The sequence below is a fragment of the Microtus oregoni genome, unplaced genomic scaffold (assembly GCF_018167655.1).
Source record: "Microtus oregoni isolate MIOR12 unplaced genomic scaffold, Mior012 000096F_ref0000112, whole genome shotgun sequence".
Classification (NCBI taxonomy): domain Eukaryota; kingdom Metazoa; phylum Chordata; class Mammalia; order Rodentia; family Cricetidae; genus Microtus; species Microtus oregoni.
In genome coordinates this window covers 408,527-428,025 of record NW_024544709.1, presented here as the reverse complement: position 1 = coordinate 428,025, position 19,499 = coordinate 408,527, and the positions used below count along the sequence as shown (strand labels likewise).

Sequence of the window (19,499 nt, the reverse complement as noted above, 5' to 3'; positions counted from 1 at the left end):
GAAGCGCCCTCGTCCTGCTGAGACACTGAGATATGTGTGTCCCTTACAAAGCCCCGGAGAGCGTGTGTGGCAATGCTCAGCTGCTGCAGCAGGAATAAGGTGGGCCGAGTCTACCGCGAGAGTGCCTACGTAAAGCAGACACTAGGTAGTGAACACTAAGACTAGATTTGGAGAGGCATGAAACATAAAACCCCAAAGTAGGCAGAGTTTGGCAGGTTAGCAAAGTTTTCTTTTCAATTATGGTTGATTTTAATGTCAACTTGCCACAAATTATAATCAGCTGAGTGGAGAGCCTCACCCAAAGACTTGCCCTGATATCCCAGACATGGGAAGGCCCACTCTGACTGTCGCGGTCGGTCTCCTCTTGTCCGTCTTTCCCTCTTGTGCTGAGTTGTCTCACACTGCTGGTTCCTTCACTACCAGCATTTCCAAGCCTTCATTGTGGAGCAGGACCACAAGCACTATGGGAAGTTCCTGCGCTTCTGGTGCCAGATCCCAACTCATGAAATTAGTAAGTGTGTGTCATCACCCCCACAGTGAGAGAGCTATTCTCAACCATTCTAGGACAGCTGGAACTACTGACATACCTAGTCTCAAGAACTGAGTACTGGGTTCTTAGTGTCTCAGGTGTGATATGGCTATCAGTATTTTAAAGCCCCTCCTCCCCCCAACTCCAACCGCATTCTAGTCCTCTAGAGGGCCTGCCTAAAACACTTTTTTTTGCCCCTTTTTTGAGACAGGGTCTCACGCAACCCAGGCTGGCCCTGAAATGTCCTGCACGACAGGACTATTATGTTACTAGACTACAAAGCAAGCAATCCATCAATCAAACGAACAAGAAAGATAGAAGAAAAAACCCCAAACAAACAAACAAACAAAAAAGGAAGAAAGAAAGACAGAGAAGAGTACCAAGGCTTTACTTACACTCTAATCCTCTAAATGTACAGATCAAGCTTGGACCGAGATAAAGAGAAGCAGCAGAGCAACAAACAGCAAGAGCCCAGCGCAGCGGGGGGAATGTGTTTTCTGAAGTAACACGCCAGAGAATTCAGTGAAGAAGTTCTGCAGTCCTTTGGTTACTCTTACCTGAAAAGTAAATTCCATGAAGGATGTAGATTAAGTTTGATCAATCTTGGTCAAACAAGATAATAAATTAAGCTGTAATTTTGAAAGTACTCAAGAAATCTGTAAAAGCAGAGTTACAATGAATATTTTTATTCAGGATAAAAACAAATACCCCCCCCCAAAAAAAACAAAAAATCAAAGCAACACAAAAACGTCTCTGTCACTTGCAGTATCGGTCAGCTTTCAATTTGGCTCTCCTGTTTAAGACACAAAGAACAATGAATGTAAAACACACCATATAGAGTCAATTGCTACCAACTAGAAAACTCAAGCCTGGAAACTGTCCTATTTTCATCACTGTATTATTACACAGTCATATTAAAAGATTTCATTAAAGCTTTACCTTTGAACTTTCTTTAGTCTTATGAAACTTATTTTGTAATAGTCAACAGAGGTGGCTTAAGGGCTTTTTCAGGTCACAAGGGACACAGTAGTCATTCATGAGCTTAAGCCTGCCCTAAGCTTCTATTGGGCAACGATGGTGCATTTTTTTTTTTAAAAGACTGGTTTTGAAGTTGCTAAACAAACAGCTTACTCTATTTTAGAGTTCACAGTCTGACTATATTTTATGTCCTTTTGACTTCTCAAAACCACACACATATTAATTTTTCAACAACAACAAAAATTTCTCCCATTAACCGAGTTCACCTTTACCAACCATTTAACCGGGAGTATGCAATTAAGTATTATTTTATCAGACAGTGGGAAGGCTTAAGAGTGATTTACAACAGGAGGCTTTATGACTGACAGGAGATTATCAGATTCCTTTTCAGTTTGGCACTCTATTGATAGACTGCTTTAAGCCCGCAGTTAACTTCCCTGCCTGTTTTTCCAGGTAGTAAGTGTAGGCAGTTACTTATTTAAAAAAAATAAACTGGAAAAATATCAATAATGTGTTAGAAATATCTTGCACACTGCTGAATCTAACCTTACTTAAACAGGTTCAATTTCCCTTACTAAACTTTTATTCTGGATACAAACTCATACATTGAATCTCAGTTTTAGGAACCTCTACTATACAAAAAGAACACAGAATCTTGGTATTACTCAAGCAACTTTCTAGCTTTGTTCCCAATCTTAAGGGAAGACGATGGGAAGCAAACTTATGAGAGGCAAGCACGGTAACTGCTACACCTGGAGACAGCCTGGAGGTTGCAAGGTAATCACTACAATATGGAAATGACCTGGTGGTTCAGTGATTTTATGAAATAGTTTGAGATGAACCTGAAAAGCTAAAAAGAATTTAAGAATTTACATTCTGGTTATAATTTAGAAAGTTGTTTTTAGCACACTTTCCCCAGTCTTATGTCTTTAGGTAATAGTACCATATAATTTAGAGAAGACAGAAATCCTAAAACGACAGCAATGTAAGAACATACTACCTTTGAAAACTGCTGAAATTATGCAAACATGCAATTACCTGTCCAGAAGAGTCTCATGCAAAAACCCATCTTTCCGAGCCTTTTTAAGAATTTTACTATCTTCTTTGCTTATTTTGAGTTTGTGGTCTTGGAAGCTCTGAAATTTCTTTCTGTGAAGAAGATCTCTCATTGAAAAAACAAACCTCAAACTTTTATTGTGTTCCCTTACCAAATTCCAAATACTATTAAAAGTTTTCCCCACTCATTTGTTTAACAAACCTAATTATATTTCTTTAAAAATTGAAAAGTTTTTCTATTACAAAGGTGATTTCTTATGCTCTATCAAAGGGGATGTCACTTGGCTAGCCCTGCACAGCTTCCGTCTAAGGATATTGGCTGGTTGTAGCCCTCATTTCTGGAACATGAATGGCCCCTGGGTGGCGTGATAGTAACTCTATTAGAGGAAAGGAGAGCTGACTAACCCAGGTGTCTTTAGCTTGAAGCACTCAGCTCTTTGCTCTGTCCTTCAGGTACTTTGCTATCAGGGGTCCCGAGAAACCCTACTGTCAGAGTGGGGTCTGAAGGGAGAATACATACACATAGTTGATTTCACACTGCTTCACATTTCCTTTGTCCTCTTCTGGGATGTCGTCTTTCTTTTTGGTTTCCCTTTCAGCACAGGATCTAATCTAGATATTGATGAGAACCCAATAGGTTGCACATTTATCTTCCTCTCCTCACTTGCTAGGCAAAAGCATTCTAAGTGATTTCTTACTCAAGCAAAGAAAACAATGAACTTAGCAATAAGATTTAGGAAAAGACAAGCTCAAGATATATGATGTGTTTCGTACACATGTATCACTTGCAGAATCAGCTGGAATCACATATAAGTTTAAACAAGGTTTCATCAGATTCCATTTAGCTACCTGATGATCCTGGAAGTTTATTGATGAAGACATATAGTCATATGTTGTTTGAGGACAAAAACCAGGAGACAATCTACATTTCAATTTATAAGAGACTACCTGAATAAAGTAAGGAAGAGCCCTAAAAGATAACACTATGAAGGTGAGGAGGGCAAGATATTTGATACAGATTTACAGGGACAGGAATCTTTAGGATACAACAGAAAACAGGGAAGGTGTTTATATAAGACAATATAGCAAGCAAGCAACAGTAAAACCAAATGAAGCAAACGACGGAGGAAAGGTAGGGACAGGGCAGGATGGGAACTAGGTAAGCAGTGTAGGTGGGAGACACAAGGCTTTGTATGCTTTCACTTTGAAACCTCCATGCTATGAGAACATATTATCTATCTTAAACATTAAGTATCAGGAAAGCTGCAGAGAAGCTCTGACCATTGGTTTCTCACCTGCATGGCACAAACACGGCATCCCTGGACATGGGATAGTTAAGCACATGGAAAGAGACAGTCGGGGCTGTCCATGTTTCATCACTACAGCCTGTACGAGGTGCTTACCTTTATCATTTCTTCTTCTCCTGCTGTTTTATTCTTTGCTTCTATATCACCTGCCTCATTACATCTAATAAAGCAGCTATTTGAGGCCAATAAAGCCATTTTCCCCTAAATAAAACAAAAAAATAAGAAAACAAGCTATAAATACTTATAGAAATCATAAGTCATTTACCTAATTTAAAAATTTCTCCCCAATTATAAAATCAAAAAGAATTTAGAGAAATCCTGCAAAATACAAAAGCATTACAGAAGGGAAACCAAAATCACCCCAAATCTTGATATTCAAATATTATCACACTAAACCCTTCATTACCCTTTACTTTCTTCTATCAGGACATTAATTAATTAATAAAATTAATTTTTTTAATTCCTATCTCTGAAGATACAACTCAATAGTTAAGTTAAAATTTATCTTTAAGGAAAATAAAACTTATGAATAATACACAATAATTTATTGAAATACTGGTATTCTAAGTGCAATTTCTTTTTCTCCATAATTAAAAGCCTTTGGCTTAGAGGGAATTCTGTGTAGAATGACATACTTTTAGGGATCAAATGTTTATGATTATACTGATTTCTATTAAATAAAACCTTAAAAACTAATTTTCTTGTGGATCTGAATGTGAATTATAGTTAAGTTCTCCTAATAATTGTAAATTTTAACTAGAATTTTTATTTGGATGATTCTTGTAGAAAACTTTGAATATCAGAAGAACAATTCACAAATACAATAATTACAGAATAACCCTGAAACACCCAGTTAAAACAGCATGAATTCCATGGATTCTGTTTGGTGTCTTAGTCAAGGCGGCGGGACTCCCCTGTATGCAGCCACACACTCTACAGAATCCACTTGTGCTGTGGGTAACTGCTTCTGCAGTTTAACCTGCTGTATCAGGGCTTTTAAGTCTTTTGTTTGAATTATAAGAATGGAAAGTGTCTTCCTAAGAGTAAAGTGAAATAAATGGTCTTGTAGTCTGTCATCTTGACCTATGATATATCGGTCTTCCCTATTAGTATAATTTTTATTGTATTTTTAAGTTAGTTATTGTGCACGTACGATGTATGCATGTGTGACATGTGTCATAGTGTGTGCGCAGAGGTCAGAGGACAGCTCTGTTGAGTCAGTGCTCTCCTTCCACCTTCATGTGGGTTCTGATAATCAAATGCAAACCTGATAATCAGGCTGTCAGTGCTGAGCAACCTCACAGGCCCTGGTAGAACTGTTATTAACCAGTCCTGGAAAAAAGCGAAAAAGACCATCCAAACTAGACAGAGGGAGAATAGCGCAGAAAATGCCAGAGTGCAAAATACATGATAAATAATTACTATTGTTCTTTGTCTCAGCTCCAACTCCCACAGCCATCCCCTCGGAAACCCACATCTACTAAGGAAGCAAGCAGGTAATCTTCAGACTTTATTCTCTCTTTTCTCCTCCAAATCCAATCCCCCAGTCTCATCCTCAGCTCTGGGGCAGAACAACTGTTGTGGCCTTTCCTTCCTCACTGTCCTATACCCAGGGGATAGGTGCACATCCAGGCAGCACATTGCTTTCCTTCCTCCTGTGGGCGCCCTTAACCCCTCACTTCCATCCTCACTTCCAAGTATTGCTCCCAATAGTTAGAAATACAGTCCACCTGGAGATCCAATTGGCCACACTTGGCATGATCTGAGAAGCATTCCCTACCAGGCAACCCACAGCCACCAGACTCTGCTAAGAACCAGAGAGGGCAACAGAAACCAAGGGACTAACTGAACACTCACCCAACAAAGACAAGACCAGATATTAACATCTAGAAATACAATCATCCCAAACCCAAGGAGATGACTAGACACTAATGTAAAGGCACACCAACAGCCAGGACAGTATGTCTGCAGCAGAGCTCAGCAACCTTACCACCAAGGGCCCTAGAAATGCAATATAGCTGAGACAGAAGACAGCGACTTCAAAATAGTCTTTATGAATATGTTAGAGGTCCTAAAAGAGGAAATGGATATATCCACTAAAGAAATAAAAACAAGAAAGTGGAAACAGAATATAGAAAACCCAAACTGAGAGAGAGCTGGAACTCCAACAGAAACCTTGGAGACAAGCCTCCCCACCAGAGTACAAGAGATGGAGAAGTGAGTCTCAGGCGCTGAAGACAGGGTAGAAGGAATGCACACCTTGCTCAAAGAAGAAATCCACATACAAAACTTCAGGCACTCTGGGACTCTATGAACAGACTAATCCACAACTAATAGGGATAGAGGAAGGAAAAGAAACCTAGGTCAAACGCACAGAAAATATTTTCAATAAAATCATACAAGTAAATTTCCCCAAGTGCCTATCGAGGTAGAGAATGCATACAAAACACCAAATAAAGTGATCAGAAAATAAATTCCTCATGTCACATAATAATGAAAACACTAAATGTACAAAGAAAGACTATTAAAAATTGCAAGGGGAAAAGACCAAATAACATATAAGCAGATATATTAGAATAACATCATGTTTTCAATGAAGTCTCTAAAAGCCAGAAGGGTCTAGTCATTTTAATATCGGACAAAACAGACTTCAAAACAAAACTAAACAGAAGAGACAGGGAAGGATACTGCATGAGAGGAAAAAAATCCACCAAAAAGATAATGCAATTTAAACATCTATGCACCAAACATGAAGACACCGAAGTTCACAAAAGAAACACTACTTACATTTAAAATGTTTAAGAACTTAAGACTTTTCATGACAGTGAGACACTTCTGCTCCTGGCAGCACGAGTTACTTCAAGAGGAAGGTGGGCATTGAAGAGGCTCCTTATGGAGTTGGTTAGCCATTTGAGCAAGAAACTGTTCTTGCCTGGACTGCTTAACTAGACATGCAGTACCCACAGAGAAATTGACTGTTGAACTTGCCTAAAGGTAAGATAATCCTTCAGGGTTCCTGCTTCATGAAAGAGTCTGTGAGACATTATGCAGGATACAGAAGAAAGTGACTAAACTGTCTTTGAAATTCCTGCTTCATGGAAAAGTCTGTGGGATACTATGGGCCTGTAGACTGAAAATGGATGCCCCAATGATACAGAAAAACTATAGGTGACTGTCCAGGCAGCGAGATGTCTCTGTCAATTCCAGAGTTTTGGAAGTTGATTACAATTCACTTTCTGTTTAGTTGGGTAATATTATATCCTTCTGGAGTCTTTGATGGAGTTAAAGAATTTATCGTTATAGTTTTCCTAAGTTATAATAAAAGATAAATACATATAAATAATGTAACTGTAGTTCTTGCTTGATACCTGTTTTGTAATATGTAGTTTTCCTATGTTGAAGTTAAAGCCTTCCTTTTTGTTTAAACAAAAAAGGGGAAATGGTATAAGAGGTCCTTCTGTCTGTGTGTTGCTTTTCTTGGTTAATGAATAAAGAAACTGCCTTGGGCCTGTTGATAGGGAAGAACTTAGGTAGGTGGGGAAGAAGGAACTGAATTCTGGGAGAAGGAAGAAAGAGTCAGAGGAAGCTGCCCTGGAGCAGCCAACAGAGTAAGACATGCTAAATTTTGTCCAGTATGCCACTGCCATGTGGCAATATACAGATTAATAGAAATGAGTTAAATTAAGATGTAAGAGTTAGCCAATAATAAGCTAGAGCTAATGGGCCAAGTGGTGATTTAATGAATACAGTTTTTGTGTGGTTATTTCAGGGCTGAGCTAGCCGGGTAGCCAGGATGAACAATAGGGCCCTCCTTGCAACATACATCTAATCAAGTTGTTGGTCACTATGGGAACTTCAAAACAACTCAGGCTAGCAACACGGTTACTGATTGCTCTTGAAAAAACAACAGCAAGACCTTTATTACTGAAGACAACACCCACATAACTCACTGAACATGGGGGAGTTGAGCTGGTACCCACTTAAGAGCCTTATCTCCTGTGTATCAGTGTTCATGGTACTGGAAGGTAGTCTGGAAGCTATTAAAGGAGAAAGGTAAACACCAACCCAGCTACAAACCCTTTTATCTACAATGGTGATCTGCCTGCAGGATACACTGGAGGAACAGTGGCACAAAGCTTGTGGGAACAGTAAGCAATCAGTATCGGATTTGATTTCAGGCCACGCCATGAGATGTAACCTACAATACCCAATGCTGTTAGGGTGGCCAAGGAGAGTAGATAGGCCAGGCGGCTGCAATCTCAACTCGGGTCCTCAGGATGCCACAGGAGCTCCTGCCAAGGAACCACCTCTCCAGCCCTGATGCACGCTGTGCTGAACGTACACGCCACTCTTGCTGAACTGAACTTCTCTTCTGGCCTGTTCTAGGTTTCTTTACAGTTTTTGATATATTACAACTGATATTTACTAAAATTCACTTATCTTTCATTAAACTTGTTTATACTGATTTTTTTCTCATGAATTGAAACTTAGAGCTCTACAAAGGGCATTTATTTCAATGAACCATACCATGATTTACTATTTCATACACAAACAGTCACAATGCATTAGCTTCCTCTATTGCCTCTTGTCAGTCTCTAAAGGCTCCGAACCAACTTATGTGGAATTGATGCCCCCGGAACACCCTGGGATTTGCTTCTTTTCTAAAACCCTACCACTGAAATAAGACAACAAGGTCTCAATGGTGGCTGGAAACCAGAATGGGGCAGAGACTCTTCGTTGCACTGTTTTGATATCATTATAGGGTTATAAGTTCATTCTAATTTTTTTTCAATTTAATGTATAATACTATTACAATCTACCCTTTACTGTTTTATTGTTAATTTTAAGAGTATGCTTTTCCTAATAATGATGTTTTCTTAAACTGGCAGAGCGTCCGTCTAGGTAATAGTACTTACATCTTGAAACACTGGTTCCCATTGTTCTCTTGGCCCGATTGCATCCGACCGCCCAACAACAAGCCCATCTGAATTTATACCAAGATATTTTCCATAGCCAGATTTCAGTGCAATCCTTTGGTTTAATAAAAAAGATAAATGTTAAAAACTGAAGGTAAGAATGTAAGTATAAAATAAAGAGTATATTATGTATACTTATGTATCTGTGTGTATATATATATATATATATATGCATATACATTAATAAATCCAGACACGTTTATAGTGGACACTATATTCTCTATCTATAATCTTATATTTTGTTTTCTAATATAATTATTATACAGCAATTGTTTTCCAAATGCATTATACAGATGTATAAAAGTCACTTTTTATGCTATTACAGTCTTACTGATTTCTCTGTTATATATATATATATAAAACTGCTGATCTGTCTTTAGAAGAGGAAGGCACTGGATTGAAGGTTATCAACTTATGATTGTAAAACAGGGTCTTTTTTAATAGTCCAGGCTGACTCCCACCAGATGTTAAAACTTTAATACACAATATGGAAAAATATTTGCACAATAGTTACTAGGAAGAAAGACATCAGCATGTCTGTATTTTCCTCTTCCACTTTAAAACTAGCTGGTGTGTGTCCCCTTTTTACTGATGCCATCAGCACTGTGAACGCTATGCAGACATACCACCAGCTAACCACTCACTGCCTGTGGAGATTGTTGCAAATAATCACTCTCTACTGCTCATAAGATTTTTGTTTGTAATCATAAGGAAACTTACTGACATTTTGTTCCTTGCTTTACTCCTAAATCTTTCAAAGAAATATAAAAGTCATTATTTAAATGTGATTTTAGAAAACTTTGATTTCTGATTTTTATTTGCCAATCAATTTCCGGGGATGCTGAATTGACTTCATAATCAGTTGGCGGTTGATGATAAATAAATATTATTAAGTTGCTGTAATTACTACTACAATACTGATACTCAATTTCTCTATCTGCTACTCAAAAGCATCACTTAGCACTTTTTTACTGTAAGAACAAAAATGGTCAATTTTTTTGTGTGATCATGGAAACTGTTTAGTTTCAGCAACACTCTTTGCTTTTGCCTTCCTATCTCTTGACTTTTTTCTGAGAAACGGTGTGAGTACACTCCCTAGCTGGCTGGAACTTGTAATCTTGTTCCTGAGCCTCCCAAGTGTTGGGATGACAGGTGTCTGCCACCATGACCAATATGTCTCTTCTGACTGCAAATCCATACAACACGGAATCACTGGCAGGTCTTCTTTCATGCTTATTGTCTTCTCATGCTCTCTGATCTATTTAATTTGGTCACTTGACATTATTAATTTTCATTTTTAGGCCATTATTATACATGCAGACATTCCTCAAATTCCCCAAACCAGAAATCTAAAACAATTCTATTACGAATGTTTTCTGAATACCATAAAAATCTCCTTTCAGAGAGAGAGCATGAGCAAGGAACTCAGGACCGCGAGGGGTGCACCCACACACTGAGACAATGGGGATGTTCTATCGGGAACTCACCAAGGCCAGCTGGCCTGGGTCTGAAAAAGCCTGGGATAAAACCGGACTCTCTGAACATAGCAGACAATGAGGACTACTGAGAACTTAAGAACAATGGCAATGGGTTTCTGATCCTACTGCACGTACTGGCTTTGTGGGAGCCTAGGCAGTTTGGATGCTCACCTTACGAGACCTGGATGGAGGTGGGGGGGTCCTTGGACTTCCCACAGGGCAGGAAACCCTGATTGCTCTTTGGGCTGAGAGGGAGGGGAACTTGATTGGGGGAGGGGGAGGGAAATGGGAGGCGGTGGTAGGGAGGAGGCAGAAATCTTTAATAAATAAATAAATAATTAAAAAAAAATCTCCTTTTCAAGCCAGGCAGTTGTGGTGCACATCTTTAACCCCAACACTTGGGAGGCAGAAGCAGGTGGATCTCTGTGAGTTCGAGGCCAGCCAGGTCTACAGAGTGAGTTTCAGGACAGCCAGGACTCTATAGAGAGACACTGTCTTTTAAAAAAAAATAAAATAAAAAAAAAGAGGGAAATAATCTCCTTTTTAAAATACCGTCTTTCAATTAAAATTATGCTGACTGTATTCACCAATAGTGCAGTTTTTTTTTTTTTACATAAGTGAAATTATTCTTATTCGAAACAGGGTTCCATGTACATTATACAGCCAAGATAGCCTTGAACTCCTAGTCCTCCAGACTCTGTCTTCTATGTGCTGGTAGGAAAGGCATGCATCACAATGCATGGTTAAGTAAAATATAATTTTAAGGCTTTTAAACACAGTTCAACTAAAGCTTACCTGGAATCAGACAGTTTGACAGCGGTAAACTGCTCTGGGGGACTGGGGCCCTCATCAACTACAGAGAAACAAAAATGGTAAATATATAACTTTTTCTATAAACACATACATAAAGATTTTATGCTTTAAAAACTAGCCCCCCACCCAAATTACAGGTAAGGATATTATGATATTTGCACATACTGTAATAATGCACCATCTATACTATGAAGGAATGGTTACAGGGACAATTTATGTACTTTGAAGGACAGTTTGGTATGACTTATTTAGCCAGTTCCACTACAATCTCACGTTTTAAAACACAGCACATAAATAACAGTATGTGAATTACTAACTGCTTTTATTTACTCAAGGAACATCCATTCTGGCCAAGGCAGACGCCCTTTTATTTTCCAATTACTGCATTCCTTGTGGTGCTTCCTTGTAGGCTAAGGATAAGGAGATTACATCTAAATGTCTGTTAACCATACCAGTTCTGAAGGAAGAAAAAAACTTCACACTTCTGATTCAATTAGTTTTTAATCTTTTCTTTCCACTTACAATTGTGTGTTTTGTGTGATTTTAATGCTATTCTTTTTTCCACAGGGTTTCTGATAGTAGTCAGAAAGTTTCCAACACTTATTCTGGAAAAAGACGCTTCTTAATAACAGGAGTGAGAAAGGGAGAAGGGGAGGAGCTCAGGGTGATGGCAGTCTTGCTTTGGGACATGCAGGGTCTCCCCATCACAAACCTTCTCTGTGCGGCGCTCCCAGTGTAAAAAGGCCATTGTCCAGGGCATGGATATAGGCTCCTTTATCCATCTCAATGGCAATGGTTCCTGAAATCTCCCCAAAGTTGGATACAGTCCACCAGATTCCTACAAAATAAAAAATCAAGGTTTAACCATTTTATTTTAGGGTTGCTCAAGGTTTTCTGTTGTTTATACTATAACATTTCTAAAAGCCTATATTTGACGATCATAAGAATCATCACAGAGAAACCTGGTTTATCCTTCACTGACCTTCTCCTAATTGTACCACCGTGCAATAACTCCTGTTCAATCCTTAGCACTTTACAGTGACATAATCCTGAACCTTACTCATATTTTACCAGTTCTGCCTGAACTTGTTTGTTTGTATGGGTGGATTCCTGTGACAAACATCACAGTCCAGGTCTCTAACACATGCAGAGACACAAAAAGACAAGTGATGGTCGTGCACACCTTTAATCCCAGAACTAGGGGGGCAGAAGCAGGCAGATGTCTGTGAGTTCGAGGCCAGCCTGGTCTACAAGAGCTAGTTCCAGAACAGGCTCCAAAGCTAGAGAAACTCTGTCTCGAAAAACAAAAAAAAACAAACAAACAAAAAACACCCTCATGGAAAACCAAAAACCAAATCAAATCAAACTAAAAGACTAAGAGAATAGTTTCTCTGACTGCATACCCATCCCACATGCTTTCCATTGGCAATGTTTAAATGAGTCCCACAGAGAGAGGTGCTTTTCAGCCAATAGCCTCTCCTTTTCCTCAGAGGATGCCTGAGACCAATACCAAATGCTACACACATGAATGCTTCCCAACACCTATAGTAAACCTTCAGGCATGCTAGGTAACTATCCTACCACTGAGCCACACCCAAGCCCACACTTAATAGTAAATAAATAATTTTAACACAGTGAATTTCAGAAAAATAATAAATTTGACAGACTTCAAAATTTTCAGTCTCTGCCAAAGTAGAGAAACTGATACATTGCTATCCATGGCATGTTTGTGTTTTCTTCCTGGGAATTCAAGCTGCCTCCATTCAAAGGCCAGAGGTATGTTTACATGTTTCACCCCAAAGCCAAGCTGTCAAAAAGCAACAGGTGCTATAAACATGGCTCACTGATGCCACCCATCACTAAGTCAATCACAGTTTTGTTTTGGTGGTGGTGGAGACCCAACTCACCACTTATAGCTTAACGTTGTCTAGTGCTATAGACACTGAGAGAGGCTCTTGATAGAGGGGGCAGTTATGGAGTTAGGGAGAAATCGGTGCTAGGGAAATTCCTAGGAATCCACAAGGACGACCCCAGCTAAGACTCCTAGCAACAGTGGAGAGGGCGACTGAACTGGTTTCCCTTGTAATCAGATTGATGACCACTCTAATTGTCACCAGAGAACCTTCATGCAGGAACTGATGGAAGCAGATGCAGAGATCCACAGCCAAGCACTGAGTTGAGCTCCTGGAGTCCAGTTGAAGAGTGGGAGGAGAAGAGATCATATGAGCAAAGGGGTCAGGTTCATGATGGAAAACCCAGAGACAACTGATCTGAGCTAGTGGGAGTTCATGAACTCTGGACTGACAGCTGGGGAATCTGCATTGGACCAAAGTAGGTACTCTGAATGTGGGTGACAGTTCTGTGGCTGGGCAGACTGTGGGCCCACTGGATGTGGGGCCAGGATTTATTCCTAGAGCATGAACTGGTTTTTTGGAGTCCATTCTCTATGGAGGGATAGGAGGGATACCTTGCTTAGCCTTGCTGCAGCAGGGAGTGACTTGGTCCTGCCTCAACTTGATATGCCAGACTTTGTTGACTCCCCAAGGGAGGTTTTACCCTTTCAGGGTTGCATTGTGGGAAAGTGTTGGGGGAGTGGGAGGAAGTGAGGAGGGGAAACAGTGGTTGGTATGTAAAATGAAAAAAAAAACATTTTAAATAAATAAATTAACAAAACAACAACAGTGACATCTAGTGAGCTTTCTACGTGAAGGCTCTGACGAGCACCATCAGTGCTAATGAGGACAACACTTCAAACGGGACACGAACCACAACAGACACCAACTTTTCACACAGGAAGTAACTGAAGTGGCTCACCCACAATATCAAGTTGGGTTTCCTCATCTTCTTCTCGTTTTCTCTTCTTATCTTTGCTCTTCTTCTTTTTACTGAGAGAAAGAAAGGATATATACATGAGTTTGGGCATACTGATGGATGTGTTAAAAATTACAAGATGAACACTCAGAAGAGCTGTTCAAGCTATATACTGATTTATAGAGAAATGATATTTAAAATACTGAGAAGTTGACTTAGCCCTGTGTTCATGTTGCTACATTTAAAACAATAATATACAGCCCCTGTTACTATGAGGAAAAAAAAAAAACAACCGACTAACAAACAAAAACCCTTAATCTGTCAATCAATTTCCCCACTTAGGAGGATAATACTGAAGCCCAGTTCCTAGAGTTACCATGATGGACTATGAGTGACTATTACCCTTCTTCTATTGCTGAAGAATGAAAAGATGGTGCAGCCTCTGTGCTGGCTAGTGTGCTGGTCACCTTACCACAAGCTAGAGTCATCTGGGCAGAGGGACCCTCAATGGAACAAATGCCCCCATCAGATTTGGCCTGTGGGCACACATACAGGGGCATTTCCTTGATTAATGATTGACATAGGTGGGCCTAACACATTGTGGTCCAGAGATGTGCAAGAAGGCAGGCTGAGCGAGCCAGTAAGAAGCATTTCTCCATGGCCTCTATAATGGCTCCTGCCTCCAGATTCCTGCCCTGAGTTCCTGCCCTCTCTTTCCTGGATGCTGATAAGAACCCTCTGCACCACCATGCCTTTGGTCAGGGTGTTCTGTCACAGTGGTGGTAGAACCCCTAACTAAGACAACCTCTTTGAAAAATATTTCTCAAAAAGCTAAATACTGAGTTACCATAAATAATACATAGGTGACGCTACTCTCACATATCTCCAAGAAAAACAAAAAAGAACTATGTCTAGGAAAAAAAAAAAGGAATGTTGATAGCATTATCACTAGTGTAAAATGTTCATCAAATTAAGAATGAATGAAACGTGCTTACACCATACAAAAAAAAAAATCATTCGGTGATGGAGGAAGGTCATTGGTTAAAAAAAATAAAGAAACTGCTTGGCCCTCATAGGTTAGAACATAGGTGGGTGGAGTAAACAGAACAGAATGCTGGGAGGAAGAGGAAGTGAGCTCAGACTCGACAGCTTTGCTCTCTGGAGCAGAGACGCCATGTTCCCCTCTCCAGGGCAGAAGCGATAGCTCTGCTCTCTGAGGCAGACGCAATTCAGCTCTGACCCAGGATGGACGTAGGCTAGAATCTTCCCGGTAAGCGCACCTTGGGGTGCTACACACATGATTGGAAATGGGCTAGTCCAGGTGCGAGAGTTAGCCGAGAAGAGGCTAGATATAATGGGCCAAGCAGTGTTTAAATGAATACAGTTTGTGTGTTGTTATTTCGGGGCATAAGCTAGCAGTCGGCTGGGGTGCTGGGGACGCAGCCCCGCCGCTCCTATTACTACAATTCGGCCCCCAAACAGAAGAAATACACTGCACTACAATATAGATGCTCCTCAAAACTAAGGGAAGTAAGCCAGGTATAGTGACATATGCCTTCAACCCCAGCACGTGGGAAGCTGAGGCAGTGGATCACTGTGAGTTTCAGGCTAGTCAGGGCTATACAGCGAGACCCTGTCTCAACAACCTAAGTGAAAAAAAGACAAACACAAAAAGTTATATATTGTATATTCCATTGACATAAATATTCATAGTAAGGAAATTCTTATAGACTGAAAGCAGTTGACAGAAACTGGTGTGTGGGGGGGGGCAGCGGGTATGATTATTTAATGGGTAAGGGGTTTACTTTGGAGTGGTAAAAATACTCGTCAACTAGAGAGTGGTGAACTTGTAAATATACTAAAATCCACTAGCTGAATACTTTTTAAAAAGTTTTTGGTATATTAATTTCAGCTCCATAAATGAAAAACACAAAGGGAGATCTTAGGGAAACAGATTATTCAAAGTACTTAGAACAAAATCTGAGCCAGACAGTGGTGGCACACACCTTTAATCCCAGCACCCTGGAGGCGGAGGCAGGCAGAGCTCTGAGTTCGAGGCCAGCCTGCTTTACAGAGAGTTCCAGGACAGTCAGGGCAACACAGAGAAGCACTGTCTCAAAAACAGAACGAGTTCTGGAACATGGAAATGCTATACTGGTTTTAATAATGTTTACCTTAACTTCTTTGCATGTTAACTACAAAGCTTTCAGAAGCTGGTTCTATTCTCCCCGTAGCTACTTAACAGCTGCAGGTTCAGCCAGGATAAATTCGTCACATGCCACACTCAGGCAGTTCTCGAAGGCACGACGCTCCCATAACAACTGCTGCCACCGAAACTGCTTTATCAGGGATCCCGCAAAGAAGTGCTCGACTTTGGCCAAATCTTCCAAAAGAAGACGGAGATACGAATGGGCAGGTGTCTTTCCCTACAGAGCGAATTATAAAACACCACTAGCACGCCCTCGCTTGGCTGTTAGGATCTGCGCTGGCTGTCGCTTCCAATTCTCCTAATTCTTCCATCGTCTCGAGACACAAGAAACATACAAATATCTGAGTTTTCAATAAACGAGCAAATGAACCATCAGTCTTCGCTAACGGTACGGTCCACATCTGAGCCCACACCCCCATGCAAGTCCTAATCAAGCCTTGGGAGTCCCAAGCATGGAGCTCACGGGCCACAGGTCTCCCCGTTTCGGGGGGCTCCCCTGTCACGCACCCTCCTCTCGGGGGCGTCGGGGAGGCTGCCCACGCAGCTCTGCCTCTAGATGCCGTGACCGGAGTGGTCACCCCGGGAGGGGATGCGCTGGGAGCCGAGACTCCCGCCCGAGCTCAGCCTCACCTCTTGGCCTTAGTTCCCTTGAGCACGAGTTTGGTGGACTTCACATACGAGTATTCGGCCATGGTTCGGCGCGCAGAGCCGGCAGCTCCCGGCAGAGTTCCTCAAGGCCGGGAGGAGGAAGTGGAGAAGGACGGAGAGCGGCAGTAAACGGTGGGAGATGAGCGCGTCCCTCAGGAATCCCCCGCCTTCTTCAACTCAACACTATAAAAAAAAAAAAAAAAAAAAAAAAAAAAAAAAAAAAAAAAAAAAAAAAAAAACCCACTTCCTATTTACTGTGCTCGAGCCGCTACGGCGGCCGCGGAGGGTCCAACCGCGCCGGCGTGCTCCACTTCCCGCGGCGCAATCCCGGATGTTGGAGGCTTTTCCCAGCAGGCAAAGCGGACAGAGGCCGCCCCCTGGTGGACAAGAAGATCTCTAACAGCTTCCTGCTGCCGAGGCTGCAAAGAACGGGCTGGGATTTGATGAGACAAATGTTGAAATTATAGAAATTGCTCGCCCACACTTTGGGCAGCGGATAAAGCTCAGTGCTCCAGGCAGCTAGCCAGGGTTGGGCCTGCGCAGAGGAACAGAGATCTGAGTGCTATGGAGGCTAGAGTCAGAGCCTTGGCCTGGGGAAACTTGGTCAAATAACATCTGTTCCCTGGTTGTTAATTGTATTGTTTCACTAGGGAGCCTTGAGGAATGCACAGGAAACAATAGAGAAAGACCGAAGGTATGGTTGTTAAATGCTGGCGCCTCCTCCAAGCGCTGAAGAGACTTTGGTCTTAGCATGGAAGACTAACGTAGTCCACCTTTCTGTGTAGGTTCTTGATCCAGCAGGGTACGTATTTCTTTCGCCTCCTTCTATCTTTCCCATGATGTCATAACTCCCATTCCAAACCACCCACCGCGTACACAACTTCTGTATGGTCTTGTTTTTTGCTTTAAACAAAACAAAGCAGCTGTCTTTTAGTCCTGTGAAAGAAACATGGATGTCGTCATAATCAAAATGGAATGGCTTTGTCAATGCTTATAAACATAAAACTATATATTTAGGAAGGAATTAGGTACAAGACTCACTACGTTAGGATAGATATGGAGTATTTTCTCTGAATTTGTCAAATGCATATCGACTAGATATTGTTGATGTATTTATTGCCTATATATTGTATATAGTTATTGTACTTATTGTATATATTTTTATATTAGTTATAGCCCTTTTTATTTTAGGCAAAAAGGGGGAAAGTATTGGCATTTCATTTGTATTTTAATAAATAAAGCTTGCCTGAGGATCAGAAAAGTAAAACAGCCACAGCGGCCAGTCTTACAGACCAGGAAGCAATGTCACACCTTTAGTCCCAGTAGCCACAATGACACACACCTTTAATCCTAGTAGCCACACTAGTTTGCCATAAAAACCAGGCAGTAGTGGTGCACACCCTTAATCCCAGAACTAGAGAGGATAATAAAACGGGAGAAGACAGTCTCATTCTGAGATTCTTTTTTTTTAGTTCTTTTTTTTAAAGTTTTTTTTATTATTTACTTATTTATTAAAGATTTCTGTCTCTTCCCCTCCTCCCATATTTTTCTCCCTACCCCAATCAACACCCCCTCTCTCATCAGCCCAAGAGCAGACTGGGTTCCCTGCCCTGTGGGGAGTCCAAGGACCTCCCACCTCCTTCCAGGTCTAATAAGGTGAGCATCCAAACAGCCTAGGCTCCCACAAAGCCAGTACGTGCAGTAGGATCAAAAACACATTGCCATTGTTCTTGAGTTCTCAGTAGTCCTCATTGTCTGCTATGTTCAGCGAGTCTGGTTTTCTCCCATGCTTTTTCAGACCCAGGCCAGCTGGCCTTGGTGAGTTCATTCTGAGATTCTTGGAGGCAGGATCACCATTATCAGACTGAGGTAGAGGTAAGAGTCAATGGCTGGCTGTTTTGCTTTTCTGATCTTCAGGTTGAACCCCAATTTCTGTCTCTGAGTTTTTATTAATCATGCATTATTTTTGTTTAAGTTGTTATTAAATTCTTTTTTTTATAAAAACTAAGAACCCTGAAAGGATACATCATTTTCCCCTGTAACTTATGGTACTCACTGCATAGCACCCCAATTTCTGGTAACACCAGTGTTCTACCACGGAGCTAACTCCCTGTCAGCTGTCCTCTTTGTTTTTGTTTGTAAAAATTACAACTCCTTGAGAGGTTCCGTGTCTCTGCCTCCTTGAGAACACCCATAGTTTTGCTACACTATGCTCTGTAAATGCCTTGAAGTGTCTTAATTTCCCCCCAGATTGACATTATTTTAACTGTTTATTATGCAAGGCAGCTCGTTTCTTTGGACAGACACAAGGAGGGAATCCTATTATTAGTTAATAACTATTGTGAACTTTTATTTTTTAAAAAAAATATTTTTATGTGTATATGTGATTTGCCTACATGTATGTCTATTCATCATGTGCCTGGTTCTTGGAGAAGCTAGAAGAAGCCATTGGCTCTCCTAGATTAGGAGTTGAAGGCTTTTTCTGCCATGTGGTCTTGTAGAAGAGTAGCCAATGTTTCCAACTGTTGATCCATTTCTCCAGCCTGGATCGGTGATTCCCCCTGCATATTTAATCTTTGACTTTACACTAAGTTATTGGGACAATATTAATGCCCCATTTAGCTTTTTTTCCCTGCCTAGAACACTTTTATCTTTATATTTTTCCCCAGTTACTGTTCCATATTTCTAAGATTG

The 19,499-nt window shown here is 40.8% G+C and overlaps 1 protein-coding gene across 1 annotated transcript; it reads right to left on the bottom strand.

Moving 5' to 3' along the window:
- Positions 1–1,198: 1,198 nt before the first annotated feature.
- Positions 1,199–17,004, bottom strand: LOC121442820 (protein FRG1). Its single transcript, XM_041644474.1, has 9 exons — positions 16,788–17,004; positions 13,952–14,022; positions 11,850–11,975; positions 11,120–11,177; positions 8,787–8,901; positions 3,967–4,071; positions 3,084–3,175; positions 2,546–2,656; positions 1,199–1,322 (listed from the first exon to the last, which is right to left on the bottom strand). Exons 1-9 carry the CDS (start codon positions 16,847–16,849, stop codon positions 1,286–1,288), a joined length of 777 nt encoding a protein of 258 aa, XP_041500408.1. The 5' UTR covers positions 16,850–17,004; the 3' UTR covers positions 1,199–1,285.
- Positions 17,005–19,499: the final 2,495 nt, after the last annotated feature.

What these genes read in the sequence shown, in the direction of transcription:
- LOC121442820 (XM_041644474.1), bottom strand. Translation starts at nt 16,849, where the DNA reads ATGGCCGAATACTCGTATGTGAAGTCCACCAAACTCGTGCTCAAGGGA. An exon ending in AACCCAACTTGATATTGTGG is followed by an intron (nt 11,976 to 13,951) that starts GTGAGCCACTTC and finishes TTTATTTTGTAG; the next exon opens with GAATCTGGTGGACTGTATCC. An exon ending in CATGAGACTCTTCTGGACAG is followed by an intron (nt 1,323 to 2,545) that starts GTAATTGCATGT and finishes TGTCTTAAACAG; the next exon opens with GAGAGCCAAATTGAAAGCTG.